The sequence below is a fragment of the Mastomys coucha genome, unplaced genomic scaffold, assembly GCF_008632895.1.
Source record: "Mastomys coucha isolate ucsf_1 unplaced genomic scaffold, UCSF_Mcou_1 pScaffold20, whole genome shotgun sequence".
NCBI lineage: Eukaryota > Metazoa > Chordata > Mammalia > Rodentia > Muridae > Mastomys > Mastomys coucha.
In genome coordinates this window covers 34,191,003-34,201,112 of record NW_022196903.1, presented here as the reverse complement: position 1 = coordinate 34,201,112, position 10,110 = coordinate 34,191,003, and the positions used below count along the sequence as shown (strand labels likewise).

General features: G+C 45.9%; 1 protein-coding gene across 1 annotated transcript in view; it reads left to right on the top strand.

Annotated features, from left to right (window-relative positions):
- The first annotated feature begins 5,191 nt into the window (after nucleotides 1-5,191).
- Nucleotides 5,192-10,110, top strand: part of Parp12 (poly(ADP-ribose) polymerase family member 12) — a 38,024-nt gene continuing 33,105 nt past the window's right edge. The window contains exons 1-2 of the mRNA XM_031381611.1: nucleotides 5,192-5,637; nucleotides 9,953-10,088. Coding sequence (XP_031237471.1) covers nucleotides 5,288-5,637; nucleotides 9,953-10,088 — 486 coding nt within the window. The 5' untranslated portion in view covers nucleotides 5,192-5,287. The remainder of the gene's footprint in view (nucleotides 5,638-9,952; nucleotides 10,089-10,110) is intronic.

The window sequence follows — 10,110 nt, the reverse complement described above, 5'->3', positions numbered from 1 at the left end:
AGCCCAGGGAAAGGTGGTCAGTCCATCCAGAGTCAGAGCATCAAATACAGAACTAGAAATATGACTTATATTTTATAACCCTTATTTCTATAAGCTCAGTAATAATGACTCTTTTTAATTTTGGTTATTAATAATTTTAGTTATTCTAGGTGAAGATTTGGTAATTTTTTTAAATGTTAAAGAACTATGTTTTGGTTTTAATAATTCATTGTATTATTTCCCTAGTCTCTATTGTGTTTCTACTCTAAATTACTTCCTCTTTTGGATATTTTTCCTAGGAAATTAGTTTATTGATTTGAGGTCTTTTCAGTTAGGCATTGACAGCTATTCATCTTATTGTTATTTTCCTAACACTGTTTTCATTACACCTCCTAGGTTTGCTTTGTATTCTTTTTTCGGGTATCAGTAATTATTTTGTATGTATGGGTGTTTTCCTTGCATTTACTTCCGTGTACCCTGTAACCAGTCAGGGTCCACAGAAGCCACTGGATCTCTTGGAACTGGATTGTATGTGTATGTACAGCTGATGGTGTTTGCTCATTTTTCTTCATTCTTTAAAATTGTCCCCCAAACCAGATAACCTTAATTGACCTATCTTCAAATATTCTGTTCCTTTTTCTTTTTCTTTTTCTGTGGTCTGTTTAAATCTAATGCTAAGTATCAATGAGCTTCTCTTTCTCTGTCCAGTTATTGTACAAAATTGCTCAGTTCTTTTTATAATCTGTTTTTTTACTGATATTTTCTGTTCAACTAGACACTATTCTCATGCTTTCATGCTTTATAGAGTTTGAGCCCTCTGAACATTTCTCTGACTTTTAAAGTCCAATATCAGGACTTGTCAGGAGATGTTTCATTGACTTTATGTGTTTTGCCTACCTTTATATCTGTGCACCTGGTGCCTAAGGAAGCTAGAAGAGGACATTTGATTCTTCAGAACTAGAGTTATGGTTGGTTATAAGCTGCTGCATGATTGCCAGGAATCAAACCTGAGTCCTTTGGAAGAGTAGCCAGTGCTCTTAACTGCAGAGCCATCTCTCCAAGTCCTAGGAGCTGTTTGACTTCCTTTGTATGGGTCACATCTTATTTCCTTAGACATGTCACAATTTACTTGAAGATGGACTTTCAAATAGTGTGCAGCTTCCAAAGTCCTATTTTCTTCTTTTCTTAGGGCTTGATGAACTAGTTGGTGTGTTTGTCTAATGACTTTTCCAAACTAATTTTCTAAGGTGTGCATCTGCACTGTGTGACTACTTGATTAGCTTACCTCTCAACTAATGACTGCATGCTTAAACATCCATAACCAATATCCATCTTTGTCCAGGAGCTCTATGAATGTTTTGGTAAATGCTTTCCATAGTCAGACAGTTTGCAAGTATGCATAGCTTTTGTTTCCTGTGGGTAAAGAGTCTGAGTGTCAGACAGAACTTGTGTTTCCTGAACATCTTAGCGGTCCTGTGCATGTATTTGTGCCAGTGTGGGTTCATACAATATTCTCAATATTTTCAATGCCCTGAATTGTTCAGCTTTTTGGTTAGTCTATCGTTTTCCTCAACTGTTTACTCATGGCTTCAGCCATGATATTAAAATATTTAATAATTATGCTCTCTTGGGAGGATAGGGCATTGTTATGACTTTGCTAGTTCCAATGAGACCACATGAAGATCTGCCTTTTTAGAAGTCCCTCCACAGTGGCCTCTGAGATGAGCCTTTCAAAGAACTCCAACCCTGTCTGCTCCCTTGCTAGAGATGTTAGGAATATGAGTTGTCATTTTACAGGGGTAGCGAAGCGCGTCATGGTTAAGGTAGAACTTGAGTAAGAGAAAAGGCTATGAAAATGGCTACTCTTCCTGAGAGTTCGCTGCTATCTCCATTAAGCTGTGGAGGAGCTGCCTGCATGCTTTCGGTAAACGTCCAGAGCTCTGAGAAAGTTATAGGACTTGCCAGCTTCTTGACTGCTTTTATGGAGGGACCCACTATTTTTACTGACATTGTCTTTCCAGACAGTCATGGTATTAAAATGGGGGAATGTTTATGGAAGAGCACTTGTTTCACATCCAAGAATGAAAATAATAAGGTATTACTTCAAAGCAATAACAAAAGTACAAGTAAACAGTTAAATGTCTAAACTAAATAAAAATATTTATCAAAATATCAAAACCATGAAAAATAGTCCAAGAAAATAAAGTGCCCTCCACCTCCCCCCCAATCCTTTCTCATTTGTCCTTGTTAACAATCTAGCTTTTATTTTTTTTTAAAGATTTATTTATTTATTTAATGTATATGAGTACACTGTCACTCTCCTCAGACACACCATCAGAGGGCATCAGATCCCATTACAGATGGTTGTGAGTCACCATGTGGTTGCTGGGAATTGAGCTCAGTGGCCAAGCCAGCTCAGTCAGTCAACAGGTTCTCTAGGGCAGGAGTGAGGATTAAAAAGAAAAATGACAATTAGACAACATTGTAGCATGACCCAAGCCAGTTCTGAGGCTGAGGTGGGTTTATTTTTTCCCAATCCGATTTTATATCATTTAAACTACATGCAAGTAATAAGGTCAAGCAGTACAATAAACACAAATAGTCAAGGAACAAGCAAGGCAATAAACAAAGTCGTGTGATCACTTACTTCCATGACCACTGTTTCTAATCAGGATGACCAAGGTGTCTGAACCTACTTCCCTGTCCAAAGTCATATTCTTTTCCTTTCTTTCTTTTTTTTTTTTCCTTTTGATTTTTTGAGAGAGGGGTTCTCTGTGTAGCCCTGGCTGTCCTGGAACTCACTGTGTAGATCAGGCTGGCCTCGAACTCAGAAATCCACCTGCCTCTGCCTCCCAAGTGCTGGGATTAAAGGCGTGCGCCACCACTGCCCAGCCCAAAGTCATATTCATGCCTGAAGGCTACTTCCCTGTTCTAGCCTAAAATTAGATTCCTGCCTGAAGCCCATTTCCTTGTCCTTGGCCAATGTCCTGCCAAGCAGCCCCAAACACTCTCCACAGCTCAGGACTTCTGGAAAAGCAGTCAGTGCTCTTAACTTCTGAGACCCCCAAATCTAGTCTTTATACTTTTTTTTTTTTTCATTTTTGGTGAGGGTTAATGCTGGGGAATTGAGTCTAGTGTTGCATGTTTATATAGTCTACCAGTGAGTTACAGCCCCAGCATGCTTGTCTTTTTTGTGGGGTGTGTGTGTGTGTGTTAGGATGTCATTTCTAGAGCTTTCCATCCTTTTTTTTTAGTTTATTATGTGTATGTATATGTATGTGTGTGCCAAAGCACACATGTGAAGGTCAGAGGATAATGTTTGCCATCTCTCTAGTTCCCACCTTACTTTTTTGAGCACTGGGTCTCGGGGTTTGCCAATTGGTCTAGTCTAATCCCATTTTCTTTCTTTTTTTCTAAGATTTATTTATTATTTATTTATTGTATTATATGAGTACACACTGTAGCTGTACAGATAGTGAGCCTTCATCTTGTTGGGAATTGATTTTAGGACCTGTGCTCCCTCCTGTCAGCCCCGCTCACTCAGGTAGACCCCGCTTGCTCAGGTAAAGATTTATTTATTTATTTATTTATTTATTATAAATAAGTACACTGTAGCTGTCTTCAGATGCACCAGAAGAGGGCGTCAGATCTTATTACTGGTGGTTGTGAGTTGCCATGTGGTTGCTGGGATTTGAACTCAGGACCTTTGGAAGAGCAGTAGGTGCTCTTCCCTGCTGAACCATCTCACTTATTCCCATTTCCTTACATTTTGTAGTAATATTCCACCCACCTTCCTAAGGATTGAGCCCAGGAGCCATACCCTCAGTTCTCCATTTCTGTAGTATTTTATACTTAGAATTTTATATTCATCTTAAGTTAATTTTATAAGCACTCACTTCCCAATTTTCGGCCTTCACCTTTCCTTTTTCCACTTTCCTAGTACCTCCCACACTCCACGGTAACCAAACTGTTGAGCTTCCTTCATGCTCACTCAAAAACATCCTACCACGTACATTTTCAAACACAGGCTGGCCTAGAACTCAGAGATTACCTGCCTCTGCCTTCCAGTTGTCCCTGCTTGTTCACTAGTGTGTGCCTGGTGTCTGTCTGAGGCGTCCAGAAGAGGGTGTGAGATCCCTCCTCGAACTAGAGTTACAGACACTTGTGATTTGTGAGCTCCTCCGTGGGTGCTGGGAACTGGGCCAGGGTCCTGAACCAGAGCAGTAAGGCCTCTTAAGCCCTAATCGGCCCCGTGGAATATTGCTCTGTAACGATCTTTTCTCACAACATATGAATGTCCTTCTAGGTCAAAACCAGAGAATTAACGTGTCTGTAAAACTCTTTTTTTTTTTTTTTTAAGTTCCCTGTCCTCTTGTGAACCTGACTTACTAATACTTTTATTTCTGGGAGATTCCTAGAGGAAGGAATGGGGATGCACAAAAGTCATATTTTAATAGGTATTCCCCGTTTACTAACACCCCAAAACGTTCAGCTCCCAGGGTAACATACAGGAGAGTTCTTTCCGGTGGAGAATCTTGAAACACGTGCACATCTTTATTCAGAAGGGACAAGGGAAGAAGGATCGGCCCTTTTAAAGGACACACCTACCCTTTCCTTTTGGAAATGCGGAATCCGCTACAAAAGCCGAAATGAAATCTAGGGCACCCCGGAGGCGGGTCTTGCAATTCCTAGCCACTGTTTCCGTTTGTTCCGGGGTCGGGTGGGACCAGGTCCGCAGTCCCGCTTCCGTGGTCCGCCCGCCAAGCCCGCTTTTGGGACTCTGGCGACTTCTGAGCCCCCTGAACGCGCCGCGGCGCTGGCAGACGCGCCAACCGGCCGCAACCGGTCGGCGCCGTCTGGAAACTTCGCTCGGCTGCTCGAGGTCGAGGTCGCTGACGGAACTCCGGGCGTCCCTCGGGCCTAGCTGAAGGTGCCACTCGGAGCGGCGCAGGGCGCTCGCTGCTTCGAAGGAAGCGGCCCCTTCTTCCTCAGACGCGGGTCGGGTCCGGCCCTGGGAGGGCGGGCCGGCCGTCTAGCCGCGTCTCCGGCCGCGCGACGCCTCGAGGCACGCCAGATCGCCCAGTGCGCGCGCGCGACGGCCGCCGTCGAGCCGCGCGGTCCCCAGCTGACGGCCCTGAGACGAGGGCGCCGGCTCCTCAGCTGCGGCCCGGGGGCGTGGCAAGGCCCCAGGGCTCCTGTTTTCCTGGCCGAGACCGGCTTTCGGTTTCGTTTCCTTCCAGTGGAACAGTGGGACCGGGCCCGGTGAACAGCTCTGTCGCCCGTGGTGCTAAGCCTCGGTCCGACGGCCATGGCCCAGGCCGCGGTGGCAGTGGCAGAGGTGACCCAGCTGCTGTGCGCGGCGGGGGGCGCCTTGGAGTTGGAGGAGCTGCGGCGCCGCTTGCGAACGAGCCTGGGCGCCGACGCGCTGGAGCGGCTGCTGCGGGACCGCGGGCGCTTCGTGGTGGCCTCGCGGGCCGGCGCGGGCCCGGCGGGCGCGGCGGGCGCGGCGGCGGCCTCGCAGCGCGTGGTGCTGGCCGTGTCGTCGCTGCGTCTGTGCCGCGCGCACCAGGGCCCCAAGCCAGGCTGCACCGGGCTCTGCGCGCAGCTGCATCTCTGCAAGTTTCTCATCTATGGCAACTGCAAGTTCCTAAGGACTGGGTAAGGACGCCAACGATGGGCATGGGCGGATGCTCCCGGCTCTCCATTCCCCGGGGCCTCCACTCTCGTCCTGAGATTGGGGCAGACAGCTAGGTGACAGTTCCTCAGCCTCACCCGTCCTTTCACTCTCCAGTATGTTCATTGATCACCTACTTAGTGACTGGCAGTGTGTGGTGGAGTGGCTCGGGTGCCAAGAGGGACACCTGAGTGTGGCAGTATGGCTCCCAGGAGGGAAGCTTGTCCTCAGGGCTGGTTGGGAAAGGTCGCTTTGAGGAGCGGGCAGCAAGGCTTTTGGTCACAGCTGTAAAGAAGCTTTGGAAGTGCCACTTTACTCTTGTTTGCCTTCTTAGAAGGCAAATTCAGATTTTCAAAATCCGTAGGGGATTCCCGCTCTCCCCTAGCCACAGACCTTCCTACACACCCCACCCCTTCTTTGGTGCATTTGGTGGCAGAGCCGTGTCAGGAATGCCCTTCCTGGTTTGCTCTTTAGTGCCTTGGGCAGGAGCTGAAAGATTATTTGCTTTTTTTGAGCTCTTTCTCTTTTCTTTCTGACACCACACTTTATGTCCTTATTAGTCTGGGCTGCTCTCTGCTTGCACCTGCAAGGTGATTAGTGAAATCTGTTTATACTGAAGAATTTGGGCCTCACCTTAAAGGTCTGTTAAATGTCAGCACTGGCCGGGCGGTGGTGGCACACGCCTTTAATCCCAGCACTTGGGAGGCAGAGGCAGACAGATTTCTGAGTTCAAGGCCAGCCTGGTCTACAGAGTGAGTACCAGGATAGCCAAGGCTACACAGAGAAACCCTGTCTCGAAAAAAAACCCAAAAAACCAAAAAACCAAACCAAAACAACAACAAAAAAGTCAGCCCTGGGGTTTTTGTTTTAGGAATGTGTCTTGGGTAATGGTGCGGGGATGCTGTGTTAGGAGAGGATGCTGAGACTTGGTGCTTCGAAGCTAGTCCAGTTATCATGGAGGATTAGTTTCTTCCCTCCCTGCTTCCTTTTGCTATAACACAGTAGACATCATTTTTTATGATGTCAGGTTAATAGTTACCTTGGGTTAGTAACCTTGACCTGTGCAGTCAGTCAGGGATCCATGCTGGCAAATACAGCTGCACCCTCAATATTTTTAAGGCAGTTCTAAGCATCAAGTTCTGGGGGATGAAGGGAGGCTCTGGTGGGAAGTTTGTGTGGGCCAGGTCTAGAAGTAATAAATATCCCATTTATCAGAAGCTGCCTCCCACCTCTACCTGACGGGTATGGTCTGGGAAGTGTGGTCTCTAGGACTCATTTATTCAGAAGTAATACAGATTAGAACTTGTCCAGACAAGCTATATGCAAGAGATTTGGGGAAGTTAAAGGGGAGCGTGCCGGTGTGAAGAGAGGCTGTGGGAGAGATGGTGACTCTTGTTTCTGTTCCCACTGTGGACTGAAAGCCGGAGAGGGTTGGAGTTCTTTACTTAAAAGGAAGGCTAAAACCCTTACGTGTTGATTTGGAAGCTGCTAAGTGGTAAGTACTGTGGTCCCAGTCACAGAAGTAGACCAAACAGACCTGTAGGAGAAGGTTGGCCTACAGAGAGGGTAGAACTCTAGGAACTCTGTCATGCAAGAATGAGACATCTCTGGGGTGAAAGAGTAACAAGTCCAGAAAAAGAGGGTACATAGCAAGTGGTGGCTGGCTTGATTGCAATGACAGGACTGGCTGGTGAATGAATAAATGAATGAATGAATGAATACCATATTGAGCAAGTGGCTAGATATGTTGGCCTACTTGCTATGTAGACCAGGCTGGCCTCCCAACTCACAGAGTCTTTCTGCTTCTGGGACTAAAGCCATGCACCACTGCATCTACCTGGTGAATCTTTATAATGTGCTTAGTTGGTAAAATAATCATGGAAGGAAGATCTGTTCTTATACCAACTCCCAACATTTGGGCTCAAATTTTGTATCAGAAATCTGGACATTTTTCTTTTCCCATGGTTTGTCCTAGGTAGTTTCCTACATATTTTTTTCCAATGGATAATGGAAAGTGAGTGTGATTAAGTGTACTTTCCCGTGACTTGTATTCTTGATCACCAGGTTAGCTCTCTAAGAAACATCCCCCACCCCCCCCAGGAGTCTTCAGTCCCTGACTTACTTTTAGCCCTGTGCTCAGGAGGCAGTGTGCCTGCTGATCAAGAGCATGGTCCCATGAGCTAGTCACCTTGTTTCAACCCAGCTCTGCTCTTTGCTGGCTAGTAATCCTGACTCTGTCCCCTCAGTGATGATGAGATTACTTACCGTACAGGTTTGTTGAGGACTGAATGAAGTAACTCATGAGACATTTAGGCAACCTCTGTTGCATAGTAAATGCTCTCGCTAAGTTTTAGTTGCCATTATTGCAGTTATTTGTATACTTGGATTTGGCAGCACCAACTTATCTTCCCTTCTTCTCCTCTCATTTTGTCAACTTTTTCCTAACCTCTGAGGATGTGGCTTATTTGTTTTATACCTTCCTGTGGCCTCTCCTCAGTTCTTTCCTGGATCCAGACTCTGCAGTGCCTTTTTCCTTTGGTGCTACTGTATTCTTACCACAGCTGACCTCAGACTTTCCACTCCATGTTTGAGTTCTTTTCTGTTGCATTCACCAGGTGGGAGAGAGGAGTCAAGGATGACTTCATGATTTTTGATCTGTAGGGGAGGAGAGGTGTTAACTTTTGACAGAGATCAGAGAGCTAGTAGGAGAAAAGGGTTTGGGGATGGATCCAGGAATTTGGCATTCTTTCAAGATGTTTATTACAGATGTTAAATAAGGTATGATAGTGTCTGCATCAAGCAGATACTGCTTGCCTGGCTTTCCAGGTGACCCAGACTGTCATTAAAGATTTGTCCCTGAGTTCTTAGGGTGGAGTGCCCATGCCTGGTTGATATGTGCTCACCAGATGCTTATGGGCTGAAAGTACAGAGGAAGGGAGCTGCAAAAGGGGTGGACCCAGGAGTGTCTGTGTCTCTTCCAGGTATACCCATACTTAGAAGCATGAGTCACTCTGCTTATCATTTTTTTTTATTATTTATTTATTACATGTAAATACACTGTTGCTGTCTTCAGACACACCAGAAGAGGGCATCAGATCTCATTATGGGTGGTTGTGAGCCACCGTGTGGTTGCTGGGATTTGAACTCATGACCTTCCGAAGAGCAGTCAGTACTCTTCCCCACTGAGCCATCTCACCAGCCCTCTGCTTAGCATTTTTAAAAGGATTTATTTTTATTATATAGATTATGTGTCTATATGGGGAGTAGAGTGGAGGGAATGGTACACTTAAGTGCAGGTGCCTTCAAAGGCCAGAAGAGAGAGTGTTAGTGAAACACCCAACGTGGGTGCTGGGCATTGAATGCAAGTCCTCCGGAAGAGTAGAATAGTGCCCCTAACTACTGAGCCTTCCCTGTACCCCTGCTCAATTGTTTTTCAGGGGGAGGGGATGGATTGGATTGAGACAGGGTCTCTACATAGCCCTGGCTGTCCTGGAACTCACCATGTAGCCCAGACTGGCCTCAGAAATCTGCCTGCCTTTGCCTTCCAAGTGCTGAGATTAAAGGTATGTGCTACCTTGACTCACCCCCCACCCCCAGGGTTTTCCTCCAAGTGCTTAGTGAGTGGCCAATGTGCTGTGACACTTTTTTGCATGATGGCCCTGCCGTTCTCTTTACATACCTGCTGAGAAGTGTTGTCCTGAGCCCTAGACATTGTCCAGTCTCATCTCTTCCTGGTAAATAAGCATAGGCTTTCATAGCTGTTTTTTCTCTCTGCTGCTTATAAGGAGGGTCAGGAAGTGTTTGTGAAAAATATGCCATGAAGAATGATCTCACCAACTCTGTAAGTCTACCAGGGCTGCCATAGAGAGTACCATAGATTGGGTGACCCAACCTTTGTTTCCCTCCCTCTCCCTTTCTCTTCTCTCTTCTCTTCCATTTCTTCTCTTTCCTTCCTCTCTTCCTTCAGAGGCTTGCTCTGTTGTCCAGCTAGACTACAACTCATGATCCCCCTGCCTCAGCTTCTGAGTACTGGGATTACAGGTATATAATGTCTGGCAGACTAGAAGGCTTAAACAACAAAAATTTATTTCTCACTATTCTGGAGGATGGGATGTTGAGGTCAGGCTCATGTTGGATTGGGGTACTCTACTGACCTCATTTTAATTTAACGACCTTTCTCATGACCCTATCTTCAAAAGAAGTTTTACGTCCTAAGGATCTGGAAGTTGAAACTCTATCTAATAGGGGATTTTAGGGAGGTAAGATTTAGCCTGTAACCACATCTTTGCTTCTTTGCAGGAAGAACTGTAGGAATGGTCACCACTTGAAGACTGATCACAACCTGAGTGTGCTGAGGACTCATGGTGTTGACCACCTCACGTATAGTGAGCTTTGCCAACTCTTGTTTCAGAATGACCCTTCGCTTTTACCAGATGTGAGTGTTTAGAAGGGTAGTG